The sequence below is a fragment of the Leopardus geoffroyi genome, chromosome A2 (assembly GCF_018350155.1).
Source record: "Leopardus geoffroyi isolate Oge1 chromosome A2, O.geoffroyi_Oge1_pat1.0, whole genome shotgun sequence".
Taxonomy (NCBI): Eukaryota; Metazoa; Chordata; class Mammalia; order Carnivora; family Felidae; genus Leopardus; species Leopardus geoffroyi.
In genome coordinates, this window is record NC_059331.1 from 156,884,874 (window position 1) to 156,903,880 (window position 19,007).

At 39.9% G+C, this 19,007-nt stretch overlaps 1 protein-coding gene across 6 annotated transcripts in view; it reads left to right on the top strand.

Annotated features, from left to right (window-relative positions):
* The window catches only part of LOC123606991 (probable maltase-glucoamylase 2), an 86,141-nt gene that overhangs the window by 57,875 nt on the left and 9,259 nt on the right, over positions 1-19,007 (top strand). For 5 of the 6 annotated variants that reach the window (XM_045495938.1, XM_045495939.1, XM_045495941.1 and 2 more), the window contains exons 34-45: positions 654-716; positions 1,526-1,660; positions 3,219-3,303; positions 4,354-4,492; positions 6,419-6,552; positions 6,831-6,865; positions 6,966-7,082; positions 7,644-7,792; positions 7,909-7,993; positions 8,657-8,713; positions 9,138-9,262; positions 11,318-11,406. In XM_045495938.1, coding sequence (XP_045351894.1) covers positions 654-716; positions 1,526-1,660; positions 3,219-3,303; positions 4,354-4,492; positions 6,419-6,552; positions 6,831-6,865; positions 6,966-7,082; positions 7,644-7,792; positions 7,909-7,993; positions 8,657-8,713; positions 9,138-9,262; positions 11,318-11,406 — 1,213 coding nt within the window. Of the gene's footprint in view, positions 1-653; positions 717-1,525; positions 1,661-3,218; positions 3,304-4,353; positions 4,493-6,418; positions 6,553-6,830; positions 6,866-6,965; positions 7,083-7,643; positions 7,793-7,908; positions 7,994-8,656; positions 8,714-9,137; positions 9,263-11,317; positions 11,407-19,007 lie in introns of those variants that run through there. The other variant, XR_006716599.1, reaches the window with a different exon arrangement.

The window sequence follows — 19,007 nt, forward strand, 5'->3', positions numbered from 1 at the left end:
AAAGCAATCATTTGAAAGGTGATTGTTCAACAGATATATGTTTTATGAATATACTTTATTGTCAGATTGGCTTACATACAACACCCAGTGCTCATCCCAACAAGTGCCCTCCTCAATGCCCATCACCCATTTTCCCCTACCCCCCACCCCCATCCACCCTCAGTTTGTTCTCTGTATTTAAGAGTCTCTTGTGGTTTGCCCCCTCCCTCTCTGTTTGTAACTATTTTTTCCCCCTTCCCTTCCCCCATGGCCTTCTGTTAAGTTTCTCAAGATCCACATGTGAGTGAAAACATATGATATCTGTCCTTCTCTGACTGACTTATTTCAGCATAATACCTTCTAGTTTCATCCATGTTGCTGCAAATGGCATGATTTCATTCTTTCTCATTGCCAAGTAGTACTCCATTTAAAACAGATTTATTTTATTTTATTTTTGAACTTAATGAGTTTGAAGACTTATGGAATGAGTCAAGGGACCCCAGCCTATTTCCCCCCAACAGAATTCCATATATTCAGATCTTACAATTTAATTAATGACAAAGATCTCCAAGAATTATATGGAGAAGCATGTCAATGGAGTCTAACACATGAATCATCTCATGGTCCATATGCAATGCCTTGTGCAGGTTTTAATTTTTTTTCTTTTTCTCTAGGTTTGGCCAGATTTGCCCAATGTGAATGTGGATGCCACCCTTGACCATGAAACTCAGGTTAAGGTATAGTTACGTGCAGATTTTTGTTCACATTGCCCTAAACATCTGGATCCTTCTGAGTTTTATTCCAGTGCTTGGTTAAGGCAGCTCCTTGAGCATGGTTGTCAGCTGGTAATTTATTGGTAGAAGGAGATCCTCAAACAGAAAACACAATAAACAACTTATCTGGAAATATGTAGAAGGAAATCAAATGAAATGTCTTCACATGTGTGCTTGTAACGGGTTGCATTTTGTTTAAATCCAATGTTGTCTGAAAAACAATGAACGAAAGTCCAGAATATTTTCACTGAGGAGGTTATGAATGCACTGGCTTTTTAATGAATTGTCTACATCTGAAAAAAATGTGCCTGCCAGTTTGAAGGAGTAGTGGTTTTGATCTCAGTAGTTGCTGCCATATCAGCCTGGGCATCTAGCATCCCCTGCACTCTGCAGCTCACTTTTCCCTGGATGACTGGTCTCCTTTATTTGGCCAGTGTAGGAAAAACATTTGTGTTTCCAAAATCCGATCATTTATACACAGTCATTTAATTTTCCAACTCATATGATTAAAGGCCCAGTCATAAAAGCAAATCTCACATTTAAAGGGGATTTAAGACTATGTAACCTCCTTCTAGAAGAATGAAGAATGCAACCAGCCTTCTCTGATCTTTTTGTGCTCACAGTAAACTCTGTAGCAGTAACAGCAGAGCTGAGGTTAGGTCAGACCCTGAGTGGGGCATTGTCTTGCACAAGTACCTGCTCATCCCCCCTTCCTTGTCCCCAGACTCCCCTTCCCAGACAGGTGAATACCCAACCATGTGTTACTCTTACAGCTGTACAGAGCCTACGTTGCTTTTCCTGACTTCTTACGTGATAGCACAGCTGCATGGTGGAAGAAGGAAATACAGGAGCTCTATGTGAACCCTCAAGAGCCAAAGAAGAGCTTGAAGTTTGATGGATTGTGGATTGTAAGTACCCCTTAGTGGTTTTTCTTTGGAAATGCTATCAGTCAAACCACGGAGAGGCAATTTCAAGACTAGCAAAGCAGGGAGCTAAGGGTGGAAGAATGAGAGGAACACTGTTGCAGAATTGAGGTGCTGGACCCCCAGAGGCAAAGAGATGATTGTGGGTCTTCCCAGAAACATGCTGCAGAAGCTGGAGCCCATAGAAGAAATGTCCCACTACTGGAGATGCTGCCAGAGAAAGAGGGAGAGGGATAAATACCCCAGCTTCTCTTATCTCCCACCCTCCAGTTGCTGGCCAGTGCCTCCCATTGGCCAAACTACCCAGAAGCTAATGCTAGGGGAGCCCGAGTGTGTGATACAGGGCAGAAATGGGGCCAACAAGGCATGAAGCCAAGAGAAAATAGATGCTCGCCATAGTGCTGGTGCAGGATCATCTTTAAAGGCCTGCTGACATGTTTGTTACACATGTCAGTTGGGCTTAAGAGTAGGGCTTCCTGAAATGTCTCTGGGACATATGGCTATTTGTGTTTTTCTAGGGGTGGGAGGCATATCAGTGTTTCAGTTTCCTTTACCACTGTCCAATGGCCTGAAATCCTGAGCATATTCTAGGCCAGCTGTCAAGAGCTTCACAGGTCTCGGCTAGGCTGAAAGTAGCTCGTTATTCATCCAGAGACAAACATATAAGCCCACTGGCAGCCCTGAGTTTTCTCTGGCCACTACCTTCAGGATAGACAGACACAGAGCAGACACATGAAAGATTAGCCCAAACAGGCAAAGCAAATAGTATAGAGATGTGGGTAGCTCTGAGGAACGGGGAGACTGATTACTTGGGGTATTTGTTTCGCTGGAGGGAAGACATGGCTGGAAAACTCAAAATAGTGAATAGGTCCCCAAATACTTGCCTTTGCCCTTAGTATGGCCTGTTTAAGGTAGTTCACTTTACAAAACTTTAACCTTTCTGCTAACAAAGTAGGCAGTGAACATTCACTTCGGGAATCACTGCTTCTTGCAATTAAGTGATAAATCGTCCCAAGTATGATTTGGTTTCCAGCTTTGTTTCTGAGTTACCCACAACTCCTCAGGATTGCATCTACTGCAGAAAGCGAGACAGTCCTCCTTGCGCTTGGTCTCTGCTGGTGTCAGAATTAGTCCAAGCTAGTGGACTAAGAAAGAGGAGGGGAAGATAATGGCAACTATTGGCCACAGATAAGAAGTGAGTGATTCACACATAGTAAAACAAAGTTGGGCTTTTTGTGTGGGGAAATGGATCAAGAAATCTACCTTCGGTCATGGATCCAGCATATTCTCCATATTTTTGCCACTATGAAATAATCCTCACAAGGTTAAAAATGCCAGGTAAACTAGGAGTTTGGCAGTCTATTGACACCAATATGGATTCTTAGAGTCCTTTTGGGTCAATGTCTTAGAGTAAACAGAGTCCATGAAGTGACTAGCTGAGGGCTTAAATAAGATGTGTTCATCTCCATTAGGTCGGTGTCCTCCAGAGTAAAGACCACACTGCCTCTGACATCACACAATCTTTCTTGTTAACTCATTGCAGGACATGAATGAGCCATCAAACTTTGTGGATGGATCTGTCAGGGGCTGCAGCGATAAAAGTCTTAACAAGCCACCCTATATGCCACGTATGTAAACTGATTACTTCATCGAATTACTTCCCAACTCAAAAACTCTGAAAGTTTTCCTCTTATTGTCAAAGTGAAGCTTAATTTTAGAGACAGATAACACTTGTACACATGACATAAAACCCCAAGTAGAATAACCTTGAATAAGTGTAAATTACTAATCAAGCATAGAAATAATGACATGATGTATTATAAAAGAAACCAAGCAATACGCGATTACATTGATAACTATGAGCTGATTGTTCAAACTTGAACCCGCTGCACACACACACACACACGCACGCACACACACACACACCACAGTCTTTTCATTAGAGAGTGAAAATCTAGGCTCTGCACTCTTTCTGCCCATGTCCACAGATACTTCATGAAGGACATACCCTAGTAGTCCTGTGGTACAAACAGAAACAGAACATCATAGGACCTGACCCCCAAGGTATCTCAGAACATTGAACCCTCTCACCTTTCGGAAACCCAGGGGAAGGAAGCGACTCACCCTCTTACCAGTAGTTTGTGAGACAAAATTTGTAATCTAAGTTTCTTGAGGTCTGGGTCATTGGTCACTCACCAACTCCTGCCTCCCTTTCTCTCCTCCCTCCCTCCTTCCCTTCCTTTCTTTCTTCCCTCCTTCCTTTTTTTCCTTCCTCCCTTACTATTTGCCTATCAGACAAGAACTAACAAATCAGAAAATGTAGAGATCTTAAGATGGTTGCTTGAAAAGATCCATTCCCTTGAGAATGTTACCATCTAGTGGAAGAAACAATCATAACAACAGAAGAGTTGATTGTGCTGATAAGTGTGCGATTGACAGCACTCTATAAGTATCAGAGGAAAATGAAGCGTGGCTTTCCTAAGTCTATACCCTGTCCTTACCCTTCATTAATTGTAATGTTACAGGATGTTGTTTTTATAGACAAAATAATTCTTGAAATTGGAACTGTCACTGGTAACAAAGTCGTTGATTGAAACGGAGAAATACCGAGACAATGGGCATTTCTAGTGAATGTACAAAGCAAAATGTTTGGGCAGTAACTTGGCATTTCTGTTCAGATTTGGAGTCCAGGGACACGGGCCTTAGCAGCAAGACCCTGTGCATGGAGAGTCAGCAGATCCTGCCAGACGGCTCACGGGTGCGACACTATGACGTGCACAGCCTGTACGGATGGGCCCAGACCAGACCCACCTACGAGTGAGTGTGTTCCTAGAGCAGCTGGCTCAGTAGGAAGAGCATGAGACTCTTGGGATCATAAATTCAGGCCCCACACTGGGTATAGAGATGACTTAAACAAACTCAAAAAAAAAAAAAAAGAAAGAAAAGAAAAGAAAAGCCTACCTCAAGTTTCGCCAACTGAAAGCAACGTTAAGGCCTTCTTGGTCACCTTAGATGCCTTGACTCTATGTCTTTTACCCTTTGCCAAGGGGATAAATCTGAGAAGCCACACCTTCAAACTTGGGGAGGTTTCTTAAGACAGCATTACCTTTCACTTCCTGCTTACTCAGGACTTCAAGTTAAGCCAGGAGTGAGTCACTGAAACTTCCTCCTTCCATGGCTCATGTACAGTCTTTTCGATCCCCTGGAATATGTAGGAGTTTTACAAAGTTCTCCATGGTTCTACTTCTCCAGGATTTACTCTAAAACCAGCCAAGCTGTGTTTGTCTTGACTTGAACCACAGCCTGAGTACCTGTGATGGTGCCAGAAAATTGTTATTGTTTTGGTAAATCCCTCGATTGGGAATTTTTTCTCCCTGCTGAGTTGAGCTCTGAGTCCAATCAAATGGCCACAACACCCTGGGAATAGAGATTTGCCAGGGGGCTGGAAGCTAGAAAACAGTATTAATTGTGCTCTGGGGATAGCGCTTTTAACAGAGCCCCAAGAGAGGTCAGACCTCGGAGGCTGCTGAGGCTGCTGGATTTTGGAGCCACTGAACTAGGGATGGGGTCAGCTGGGAAGAGCCCCAAGTTCAAATGCCACAGACCTCACTGTCTTGCCAAGACTTTATTATTTTTCTTGGATAGATGATTTTCATTTCTTTCTATGGCTGGTTAATTTCCAGAGTTCTGAAATGGTGACAATCGAGCTTTTTGCCTCAGACACATCTACCCTTCCTCTGTATCCCTGCCTTGTTTCAGGCCTTCACATTATCTGTTGGATATGTGTGTGTGTGTGTGTGTGTGTGTGTGTGTGTGTGTGCGCATGGGTAAGTGCATGTGTGTGTGTGCATCCATGTGCGTGGTTGTTTTGGTGTGAAATATTGGAAGCGACCTAAATGGATGAATCTCCACCACAGTAGCTAGCCTCTCTTCCTGACATCGTTTATTGAATAATTCATCGGTGTCTATTGATTTGCAATGCATTCTTCAGCAAATATGTGGATTGCATTATGTGCGAGGATCTGTTAATAGACTTCCCCTTTTGTTACATTGATTTTTCAGTCTTACACAATTGTTTTTATTTTCTCACTGAGGCTACAGGCTGAAGATCCGCCTTCCTTAGAGAGATACTTGAACATCTTTTGTGCATATCTGTCCTTGTGTGGAAACTTTATCTGACCTAGTGAGGACTAGTGTAGTAGAGAGAATATTACCAAAGAGCTATAGTCATATATATTTTTATTTGGGTCCTAGATCTTCCTCCTTGCTCTTTAAATGTCCTTTGACAAATTGTCTAACTCTGAGCCTCAATTTTCTAACAGTAAAAGGAGGCCAAGGAAACCTTCTTCATGAGGTTGTGAGACCGTGTACATGGGGGTGACCAGGAAAATACCTGGGTTAGAGTAATTGTTCCATAAACACCTGTGTCACCCCTCACCCCACTCCATCCTCCCACCTCTATGTAGACAACTAGTTAATTCAGTTTTTTTTTAAGAAAGGGAATCCACATTTAGATGATGATAGATCTCCCGTTGTCTTGCCATGACTCTTAGCATCACCTTGAAATAGCAGATGCTTTCAGGGAAGAAGCTTTCTGGCTCCAAATGGAACACCATTGCTGCCTCACACTCCAGGCTGAAGCTACTCTCTGTAACGTAAATGTAATGTAATGTAATGTAAAGTTCCATGACTGTTCATCCTCAAATTCACCCTCAGTTCACCTCCTTGTTCACCTCCATCCAGAGCTGTGCAGGCGGTGACAGGACAGCGAGGGGTCGTCATCACCCGCTCCACGTTCCCTTCTTCTGGCCGCTGGGGAGGTCACTGGCTGGGAGACAACACTGCCGCGTGGGACCAGCTGAGGAAGTCTATCATTGGTGAGTGGGCCTCCTCCCGGGGGCCTCTGCTGGCGGGGAGGGCACTGGATCATGTGCTCTGTAGCCCACTGGTTATGTCTAGTCATGATCCATGTGGGCAGGGGAAGCAGCAGGAGCGGAGTTCTCTCTATGCGGGTGAGAGTGTTAATCCATACCCATCTTTTGGTATTTTCGTCATGAGTGGCCTGGGGCTTCCAAATAGGGTATGGAAGAGACAGGTCAAACCTACCCTCCGAAAGAGCTACTTCACCCAACACGGCTGTATCTTCTCATTGCAGGCATGATGGAGTTCAGTCTCTTTGGAATATCTTATGTAAGTTATAGTGGGGCCATTTTTAATCGTTCAGTCAGATGCCAACATGTCTGCAGCCTGCAAAAGTCCCACCTCATGCTCTGGTTTTGCATCGTCTCAGACAGGAGCAGATATTTGTGGGTTCTTTGGAAATGCCGAATATGAGATGTGTCTTCGCTGGATGCAACTGGGGGCCTTTTACCCATTTTCCAGAAACCACAACACCATCGGGACAAGGGTAAGGCAGAAGTGAATGCCACAGTTTTGTGTCCTCAAATCACAACTTCTCTTTAACCCTCCAAAATATCATACTTATTTGTTGAGGAAAAGTCATAAATCAGCACCTCCGGTTCTTAGAAAATCCACAGAGTTGACAATCCCAGAGTTCTAAGCAATTTTCGAGAATACGCTTTTGCTCATCTCTTGGGGGGATTCATGCCTATGAGGAAAAAAGGGTTTATAGCTCCCCATGGGGCTAAAAGAAAAGGAACTCACCTTCTTTAGAGAGTTTTTATTTTACTCAAGCCCATTCAAGCTACGTCGGTGGGCACAGAGACCCATCTCTCTAGACCTGTGCAGGGCCAAGGCCACACCTGTGCAGAGGACTTAAGAGTCCACTTCAGAGTGGGAAGCAAGAAGCACTAATTTAGTAGGACAGTAGGGGCAAGAGAAAGGGCAGGATAGCAATGAAGGGTGAGATTTATGTCACAGACACGTGGGATATGTGCCTGCTGACCCTTTTCTGATACCATTACGATGGCATAAAGAGTGTCTGCCCCGTGTGCCTTTATCTCTTTAGAGACAAGATCCTGTGGCCTGGAATTCAACCTTCGAGATGTACTCAAGAAAAGTCCTTCAGACCAGATACGCCCTGCTGCCTTACCTCTACACTTTGATGCATAAAGCTCACGTTGAGGGCAGCACTGTCGTCCGACCCCTTCTCCATGAGTGAGTACAGCCTGGATCCCCAAGGAGGTTTGGCCTGTCTTGTGAATGGTCTTCTGCAAGAGTCCTAACAGTTTCCTAACAGTTTGTCATGCTTTGTTTTTGTTTTTTTTTTTAAGGTTTACAAATGACAGAGTGACATGGGATATAGATCGTCAGTTTATGTTGGGTCCTGCTGTCTTAATCAGCCCCGTGCTGGAAAGTGTGAGTTTTCCATCAGAGATCAGAAACCCTCAGTCACATAATCTAAAGTACAGGAAGGGCATTTTAAAGATCATTTTGTCCCACTCACTATTTTTGTGGCAAATACCTTTCTAGAACAAATAAAGGAGATCTTTTTCTTTTTTTTAATGTTATTTATTTATTTATTTATTTATTTATTTATTTATTTATTTAAGAGAGTGCATAAGTGGAAGAAGGGCAGAGAGAGAGAGAGAGGGAGAGAGAGGGAGACACAGAATCTGAAGGAGGCTCCAGGCTCCCAGCTGTCAGCACAGAGCCTGAAGCGGGTCTCAAACCCACGAACCGTGAGACCATGACCTGAGCCAAAGACAGATGCCTGACCAACTGAGCCCCAGGAAATCATTTTCTTTCAAAATCTCCATTAATGATAACTTCACAACACCAGCTGATCTTTCACTCTAGTGTCTTGTTACCCTGCATCTTATAAAGTTTACCTTTTTAAAAAATGTATTTTTCAATGTGTCTGAAGAATTTTCCCAGATCTTTTTTTGACTACACTTCCCAAACTCTTAAAACCATTAATAAAATTACCATTTTTTTAGCCTAAGTTCTACAGAAAGAATTTTTAAAATCAAGATTAAGTTATTAGAATATACATAACAACGTGTCAATTTTATGTTTCAGAACACTTTTGAGATCCAAGCTTATTTTCCCAGAGCCCGTTGGTACGACTACAGCACGGTAAGAACAAACCTATTTTGTGAAGAACCAGATTGGTCCATGCTGGCCAGAAGGGCAGCCAGCACTTTCTCCTGGCTTTGAGGCACATAATTTCTAAGGCAATCATTTTCAACCTTTCAACCAAGCAAGGTTTGCTAAAATAAAAGCATCCACAAAAGCATAAATAGGTAAAATCTGACATCCCATATCACACTGCCTTCTTTCTTAACTCCATCCCCACCTTTTCTGGAGAATACAGAGAAAAGAATAGCTTTCCAGAGTTTTTAACAATGCTGAAAATCAGAGATTTTCCTGTTTAGACTTGTGGTTTCTTGCTGACTTTCCAACATGCTGCCTTAGAAAGGAAAAACTTGTACGAAAGCATGCATCTGTTCATTTCATCGATTTATCTGTCATCCTTACCTGCCTATCTTCTCTCTTCTAGGAATCTGGCAACACGTCAACAGGTGACTGGAAAACCCTGGAGGCTCCCCTTGACCACATCAACCTTCATATCAGAGGAGGCTACATCCTGCCTTGGCAAGAGCCTGCAATGAACACTCAGGCCAGGTAAGGAGGAGCAAAGGTGTTGCTGGCCTCACTTTGTCATAATGAGGTGGCCTCACAGGGGGCTGACCACCTTAACCAGGGCTCTGTGGGTAAATAAACCAAATAACAGACATTTCATTGATTCAATTCTGTAAATGCCTTCTGAGTGGAATCTGGGGGAGGATGCATTCATTCATACAATCAGTCCTGGGGAGAACTTTTACTATAGCTCTGTGTCCAAGGCCTGGGACAAAAATTTCCTTGAAGGCAGTAGTGTGTGCCTCTTTCCACACTACTAAAAAAGTTGGGAATATTAATGAGCTCTTTGATTTGATGGCAACCCAAGGATGATTCAGTACTCCTTCCAAGGTCTACTTTGGTCAACTCAGGAGAGATTGTATACTTATATTTATGTAGTTATATTTTTATTTGTGTGTATGTGTGTGTGTGTGTTAAATTAAGGAGAACACGTTGTGTTAAGAGAGGCAGAGATAAAAAGACCAAGAACCATTCAAAAGGGGAGAAGTTAGCTCCACCTTGTGGTATAAATCATGGTTTAACATGAAAGACAGCTTTGAGCTGAGCGTTGAATAAAAAGTAGGATTTGAAAACATGAAGACAGGGAAAGACATATTCTGGGAGTATTCAAGAACCAAAGGTGAAAAGTGAGTTTGGTTTGGGGAAGAGTAAACCATTCAGTTTAATTGGAGCGAAGATAGGGGAGAGAGATGAAAGAAATAAAATTCAAGCAGGTTAGGACCAGATCCTGGAGGGCTGTAAATGCCAGGACAAGTACTTTGCATTTTATTCTATAGCAATCTGGAAGCTACTGAAGGGTTGTTGGGTGGTTTTCTTCCTAAGGAATTCACATCTTATCCTATTATAATATGTGTGAAAGTAGAGTTTGAATATTTCATTTTTAAGTGTCTATTTTTAATTCACACAAAGATCATGAGTAACAAGTTCATATTCATTATTACAAATGAAATTTTTAAGGGGTGTGTGGGTGACTCAGTCGGCTGAGCATCTGACTCTTGATTTTGGCTCAGGTCCTGGTCTCGTGGTTTGTCGGATTGGGCTCTGCACCTACAATGCAGCCTGCTTGGGATCTTCTCTCTCCCTCTGTCTCCCTGTCTCTCCTCTGCTTGTGTGTGCGCACGCATGCACCCTCTTTCTCTCCCTCCAAATAAATAAATAAACTTAAAAAAATTAAATCTTTAAGAAATTAAATATTTTGAGATGTATTCAAATTAAAGGACTGATTATACATATTTGGTGTTTATTTACCATAATTATTTATAAGTCTCTACTATAAGGAAACCACCTCAAAACTTCAAACAAATATTTTCTTTTATTAAAATAATTTAAATATGACTGCACTTAATGAAAATTAGTTTGCATATACATCCTTTGAGATGTAATCCATTTCTATTTGCAAAATATATTTACATAGACAAATATCTAAGTACATCTCATTTTAATGGTATTTATGTTTTCATGTTATATAATATACATTTATGTGTAAAATTTTCAAAAACAAAATTTTTTTTCTTAATGTTTATTTTTGAGAGAGAGAGAGAGAGAGCATGAGTGGGGTAAGGGCACAGAGAGAGGGAGACAGAGAATCTGAAGCAGGCTCTAGGCTCCATGCTGTCAGCACAGAGCCCAACGTGGGGCTCGAACCCACAAACTGTGAGATCATGACCTGAGCTGAAGTTGGATGCTTAACCGACTGAGCCACCCAGGTGCCCCACAAAATTCTTTTTTAAACTATCTCGGAAACTTTAATATTTAAGCAGCATGCAATAAGCTCTTTTGTAAAGAAGATACATTTTTAATTATGAACTATTTTTGATTTTTGAAAGTTGAAGTTATACCACGTTTCATTAAATTTGTTTTTTTCTATTAGCTTTTAAGTATCTTGTATTTTATCTCATTTTACCTACTTTTAGAACTTTATGTGCAATTTTAATGTATTAAGTTTTTTGATTTTGTTGAGTAATATTTTCAACAGCATCTGTCCTTCATTCTTACAACCTATAATCTAGAGAAAAAAAAACTCCTTTTTTTCCATAGTCGACAAAAATTTATGGGATTGATTGTTGCTTTGGATGACAATGGGAAAGCTGAAGGTCAGATATTCTGGGATGATGGACAAAGCATTGGTAAGTCTGAGCTTTCCAGGCTCCCCCTACAGCATGCAGAAAAACCATAGCTCAGGATAGAATTGGCATGAACTGGAAATGTTTCTCTAAACCTGTTTCTGCCACTGTTAATAAAGCGAATGTGTTGGGAGAATGCTTGCAATTTTTCCTGCTCTTTATATTACATTGTAATTACTGTAGAACAGTGTATGGTCCCCAGCTTTGAGGTTCAACAATGTGATGTTATGGAGTCAGCCAGGAGTGATCTATCTCTGTATAACTAACTGCCTTGCTCTGATAAAAGTGTGCATGCAAATATCATCCATTCTCAGTGGGTCACAGACTTGGCTTTGTTATTTGGACCAGCCATCTGTAACCAGACACCCTTTTCCTCCTAAGTAGGTTCACTGAGGAGGCAAATTAGAGCTCAGAAAATTTCTTGGTGTTTCAGAAGTAGGGTATTAAGTACTGTCAAAAAAATGCTTATATCAATGAAATATTACTTTGTATGCCTTCTTTCTCCAATCTAGGGATATGACAGTGCTACCTTAGATAATTGGGGTTTGTCAATATAATCAGAGCATCCTCTTCCTTAGACGTTTCTGTAGACATACTGACACGCTGTTACCAACTGATGCCCATTCTCCATTCCATATTACTGTAGACTAGAACATTCTAATCTTGCAGTGGGTCACAGTTTATGAAATTATGGTTTGTTTTTCAGTAGTAATATCCTCCTTTTTGTTTTCTTCATTATGAGGGTAATATATTGTCATTAAAGAAAATATTTTAAAGACAGAAAACTAGAAAAAAGTAATAATATTTTTGCTATATTATTTTATATATTTCTTTTATATATATTCTTTTATATATATATTTTTGCTATATTCTTCTATATGCTTTCATGTGACGTAAGAAAATGTATAATTTTTTATATCGCTGAAAACATACTGCATATTTAATTTCTGAATCCTGTTTCTTTGCACTTAAAATAATGACAGAAATATGTCTAGATGTTATCATATACTTTTCATAAACACCATTATGATTGCCATATTCCAATGAAAGGATATGCTACAATTTATCTCACTTTCTATAATTGCTCTCTATATAGGATACAGGATGTTTTCTGTTTTCATTGTTAACCAACAACATCGAGGATTAACCTTTGTATGTCATATTATTTCCATAGGGTAGATTCCTAGAAGTGAAATTATTTTTTTAATCAACTTGACTGAGTTGTATTTACACAAAATGTATCCATCCCACGTATACAGTTAAATGAGTTTTGACAAATATATACAGTTGTATTGCCACTACCACAGTCAAGATACAGAACATTTTCATAACTTGTAATTTCAAGACCCATTTGCATCTTTCCAGTGAACTTCCCCCTCACCCCTGCCCACTCCCAACCTCCAGTTCCAGGCCCTGCAATCACTGATCTGCCTTCTGTCACTATAGATTAGATCTGTCTTCTCTAGGTTTTACGTAAATAGAATCATACAGGGCTTATTCTTTTTGTGCTTAGTTTCCTTCACTTAGCAAAATGATGTGTGGTCACAAAATGTTTTGCCATATTGTGGCATGTAAAAGTAGCTTATTACCTTTTTGATTCCTGAATAACATTCCACTGTATGGGTATACCAGAATTTGTTTATCCATTTACTAATTGGTGAATATTTAAGTTGTTTTATGTTTTTTACCATTATGCATAAAACTGCCATGATTATTTGAGTATAAGTCATTTTGTAATCCTATGTTTGCATTTTCTTTGGGTAAAAACCTGGAAGTGAAATTGCCAGCCTGGGCCGTGTGATAAGCATATATTTAACTTTTGAAGAAACAGCCCTATTATTTTCTAAAATGGCTATACTCCTCCCCCTTACTAACGGCAATATTTCCGGGTTCCAATTTCCCACATCTTCACTAACACTTGGTATTGTCAGTTTTTAAAATCTTAACTCTTTTGGGGGCACCTGGGTAGCTCAGTTGGTTAAGCTTCCAACTTCGGTCATCATCTCATGGTTTGTGGGTTCAAGTCCCACACTGGGCTCTGTGCTGACAGCTCAGAGCCTGGAGCTGTTTCAGATTCTGTGTCCCCCTCTCTCTCTGCCCCTCCCCTGCTCATGCTCACTCTCTCTCTCTCTCAAAAATAAATAAACATTACAAAATTTTTAAATTTTAACTATTTTAGTGGTACATAGTGCATCTCTGCCTGGACTTAATTTGCATTTCCTTGGCATTGAACATCTTATGTTTATTGGCTCTTTGTATATCTTCTTATTGAGGTATCATTTCAAGTCCTTTGCCTATTTTTTATTGGGTTATCTTTTTATTATTAAGCTATTTATTATATTTATTAGAAGAGTTATGTACACCAGCCTTTTATCAGATACAATTTGCATTGCCCTGTCTATAACTCACCTATACAATTCTTCTATAGCATCTTGCAAAAAACAAACTTTAATTTTTATAAAAGTCCATTTTTTTCCTGCTTTTCTTGACGAAAAGATGGGTACTTCTTGCGTCTTGGCCTAAAACGTATTCTGGTACCGATTCTAATGTGTGGGAGGAGTGTTTGCCCCATGCCAACTAGTAATTCTGGGACATTAACTAGTGTCCTTCAACTCAACCCAACTCCTACACTATCTACCTGGAAATAGCATCTGATCCCATAGGTTAAGTGCTCAGTCCCAGAAAACTGCCTCCTCCTCCCTCTCCCACTTCACATTCCTCCCACTCCAGATTGGAAGTTCCAACAACTCCTGCTTGGGATTCAGATACCACTTTCAAGACCACTGTTACCTGTCCTTCAGACCAGCTGGCTATAAATCAGAAGTTCCCACAACCTCCTTCTCAATTTCAGTTAATTTGCTAGAGCAGCTCCCAGAACTTAGAGAAACATTTTATTTACTAGATTACCAGATTATTATCAAAGAATATAAGCCAGGAACAGCAAGTGGAAGAAATGCATAGGGCAAGGTATGTGGGAAGGGGCTCAGAGCTTCCATGCCCTCTCCAGAGGCAGTATTTTTCCCAGATTTCTACATGCTCACCAATACGGAAGCTCTCCAAGCCCCATCCTTCCGGGGTTTTAAGGAGGCTTCGTTATCTTGGCATCATTGGCTACGTTATCGGCCACTGGCGACTGATACCATTTCTAGCTCCTCTGCCCTTGCAAGGGTCTCATGGTGGGGCTGGAAGTTCCAGCCCTCAAATAACAGGGTTCGTTCTCCTGGCAACCAGCCACGACCCTGAGGTGTTTTCCAAAAGTCACCTCCTTAACGTGACAAAAGATACTTTGTTTTCATCAGTTAGGAAAAAATCCAAGGGTTTTAAGAGTTCTGTGCCAGAAGAAGACCAAATGCAAATTATACGTCGCAACATCACTTGGTCTAACTCAGGGTTACAGAGATTTTTCTCCCTCCTATATTTTTGAAGATTTACAGTTTTAGCTTTTACATGTAGGACTTCCAGCTATTTTGTATTAAATTCTGTCTGTACATAATGGTGAAGGCTCATTCTCCCCCCACCCCCCGCAAGTGTTTCTATTTGATCCAGAGCCTTTCCCCTGTTGTATTATCTTGACACTTTTATCAGCTGTGAATAGGTCATGTATGGCTGAAAGTCTATTTTTGGATTATTCTGTTTCATGGATCTGTATGTTTATACTTATGCCAATGCCACGCTGCGTTAACTAATGTGGGTTCAAAATTGTTTTAACAAGCAATAATTAACAAAAACTTGCTAGAATTTTTGCCTGCAATTACACTGATTCTATAAATCAGTTGGGGATGTCTACCTATCACTTTTAATTACGTTGGCCTGTTTATCTCACTGTTTTGTAGTTTTCAGTGCATGGGTCTTACACATATTTCGTTAAATATATCGCAAGTATTTCCAAGGTTTTGATAATATTGCAGATGGCACTTTAAATGTCTTCTCAATAAATGGATACTTCTTATAGCCTCATCCTCATTTAATATAGTATATAAAGAGCTATTTTTCAAATGACTCAGTTGCTCATATAGAGGTGGAACCTGGCTAAAGAGAGGAATATGAAAGAATTAGATTACTTTTTTTCAAAGTTCAAGTTAGTCTTCGATTAGTTCTGTAAAGTTCAATGTGATAAGTAAACTCCATGGAGAGGAACGTGGAATGTGGCATTCCATAGATCTGGATTCAGATACCATTTCAATCATTTACTGGTTGTGTGTCTTTTTTTTTTTTTTTAATGTTTATTTTTGAGAGAGAGAGACAGAGAGAGACAGAGCGTGAGTTGGGGAGGGGCAGAGAGAGAGGGAGACACAGAATCTGAAGCAGGTTCCAGCCTCTGAGCTGTCAGCATAGGGCCTGACTCACAAACCATGAGATCATGACCTGAGCCTAAATCGGACACTTAACCGACTGAGCCACCCAGGCGCCCCAATTGGTTGTATGTCTTTTGGAAAGATGCCTAATATTTCTTTGCCAGCATTTTCTCATCTTTAACATCTAGAAACCTCTGCTTATCGTATAGATTTTTTTTTATGCAGACAAAATGATTTAATGTGTAGAGAGAATTCCTGGCACATGGATACTGAATAAAACATATCATTAATATACAAGGTAAATAAAATTCCAGGATAAGCCTTTAAGATGCATTACATTCAAATCAGTGTGGTTAATGTGACCACAGAAAGTCCATAAGTCAGAGAAAGGAGACTAACCAAGTACCCACTAGATTTTAAGAGAGTTACAGGCTTAAGGCACCTGGGTGGCTCATTCCATTGAGCACCCCTCTCTTGATTTTGGCTCAGGTCATGATCCCAGGGTCATGGGTTCGAGCCCCATGTCAGACCCTGAGTGTGGAGTCTGCTTAAGATTCTTTCTACCCTCTGCCCCTCCCCACTGCTTTCATGAGCTCTCTCTCTGTTAAAAAAAAGAAAAGAGAGAGAGTTGCAGACTTGAACCTTGTAAGAGAATAATATGCTACAATGCATTTTTAATTTAAGAACTGTATTTATTAATGACCTAGAATGTTCCCAATCTTAAACCTATGTGAAGGATGAAATTTTAATCAAGGATTTGTTTGGTGAGTGACAAATTTCAGCAAAAGGAGTTAGTTGCTGTGAGGAGGTATTCAACACTGTATCAGTGCCCTCTTGCCAAGGTCACTGCCAACTATTTGCATGCCAGCTGAATGCTTGGGTGATTGGGCAGGGAGCAATTCCATTATCATGGTATGGATCATGGGAAATAAAGTGAGTTTAGAGAATGATGAGAGATAATGAGATTAATTCTGCACACTTGGATTTTGAGATGCCTGTGGAGCCTCCTGGTGGAGCAGGGATTTGGAAATATGGATGTGATGCCAGAAAGACTGAGGGACCCACAGAGTGATAGGCCTGGGAGTGTTATGACAAATAGAAATGATACACTGGATTGGATTGATCTGGTAGAAGATTTTTTTTTAATATATATTTTTAGGGGCACCTGGGTGGCTCGGTCAGTTAAGCATCTGACTTTGGCTCAGGTCATGATCTCACAGTTTGTGTGTTCCAGCCCCATGTCAGACTCTGTGCTGACAGCTCAGAACCTGACATCTGCTTCAGATTCTGTGCCTCCCTCTCTCTCTGCCCCTCCCCAGCTCACGTGCGCGCTCTCTCTTTCTCTCAAAAATAAACATTAACATAAATTTTAAATAATATATATATTTTTGTGAAAAAAGTAATACCCTTTTTTTGTTGTTCTTGGGCCTTCAACTTTTTTTGGTAACGGCTTTATTGAGATATAATTCACACAGTGTGTAATCTACCCATTTAAAGTGTACAATTCAGTGGTTTTAGTATATTCACCAAGTTGTATAACAATTACACAAGCAATTTTAGAACAATTTATTTACCCGCCAAATAAGCCCTCCACCTTGTAAATACCACCCTTCAATCCTTCCTTACCCTGCCCCCATTCTTTCCAGCCCCAGGAAATGCAGTCCTAGGCATTTACTGATCTGTCGCTATACATCTGTGTATGCTAGATATTCCCTATAAATGGAATCATGGAGTCATATAAATTGAATAAATGTGGCCTTTTGTTACTGGTTTCTTTCACTTAGCAGAATGTTTTTAAGGTTCCACCATGTCATAGCATGTATCTATACTTCATTTCTTTTCTATAGCTGAATAATAAAACTTTGGATGAAAATACCACATTTCACACATCCATTTATCAGTTGGTAGACATTTGTGTTGTTTCTACTTTTTCACTATTAGGAAAAATGCTGCTATGAACATCTGTGTGCAAGTTTTTGTATAGACCTACTTTTTTTTTTCCAGTTCTCTTGGGTACATACCTAGGAGTGGAATTTCTAGGCTATACAGTAAGTCTATGTTTACTTTTTTGGAAACCCCCAGATCCTTTTCCAAAGAGGCTGTACCATTTTACTTTCCTTCAGCAGTGCATTAGGGTCCAGTTTCTCCACATCCTTGTCAACACTTACTGTCTTTTTGAGTCTAGTTGTCTTCGTGGGTGTGAAGTAATATGTCATTGTGGTTTTGGTTGATTTGCATTTCCCTAATCACTAATGCCATTGAACATCTTTTCATGTACTTACTAGCCATTCACATATGTTCTTTGGAGAAATGTCTGTTAATATCCTGTGTCAATTTTTACAATAGATTGTCTTTTTATTATTGAATTGTAAATGTTTTTATAAAAAAAATTTTAGATACAAGTCCTTTATTAGACATATGATTTGCAAATATTTTCTCTCATCCAGTGGATTGTCTTTTCACTTTGTAGTGTCCTTTTGAAGCACAAAAGGTTTTCATTTTGACGAAGTCAAATTTATTTTTTTGTTGCTTGTGCTCTTTGTGGTATACTAAGAAATTATTGCCAAATCCAAGATCAAAAAGATATACCCTTTTTTTCTTCTAAGAGTTAAATAGTTTAGGGGACACCTGGATGACTCAGTTGGTTAAGCATCAGACTTTGGCTCAGGTCATGATGTCACAGTTCAGGATTCAAGCCCTGCGTGAGACTTTCTGCTCTCAGCCAGAGCCCGCTTGGGATCTTCTGTCTCCCTCTAGCTCTCTGCCCCTCCCCCACTCTCAAAAATAAACATTAAAAAAAAAAAGAATTTTAAGAGTTTAAGCTCTCACATTTAGATCTTTGATCCATTTTGTGTTGATCTGTGTATATGGTGTGAGGTAGAATCCAAGTTCATTACCTTGCATGTGGATATCCAGTTGTCCCAGCATAATATGTGAAAAGACTATTCTCCATCATGAATTGTTTTGGGACCCTTAATGAAAATCAACTGATTTTAAATATGAAGATGTATGTATATTTTATATATATGTGCATATATTTATATTACACATATTAAATATAAATAGAATTATGGACAGAGAAATAAATCTTCATCATATTACTGTATATATTTACATATACATATACACATAGTTACATATACTTATATATACATATACTATATTTATTACTGTATATTTATATTACTATATATATTTACATATACATATACTATATATTACTATATATATTTGCATATATATACACATATATTACTATATATATTTACATATACATACACACATAGTTACATATATTTATATATACAT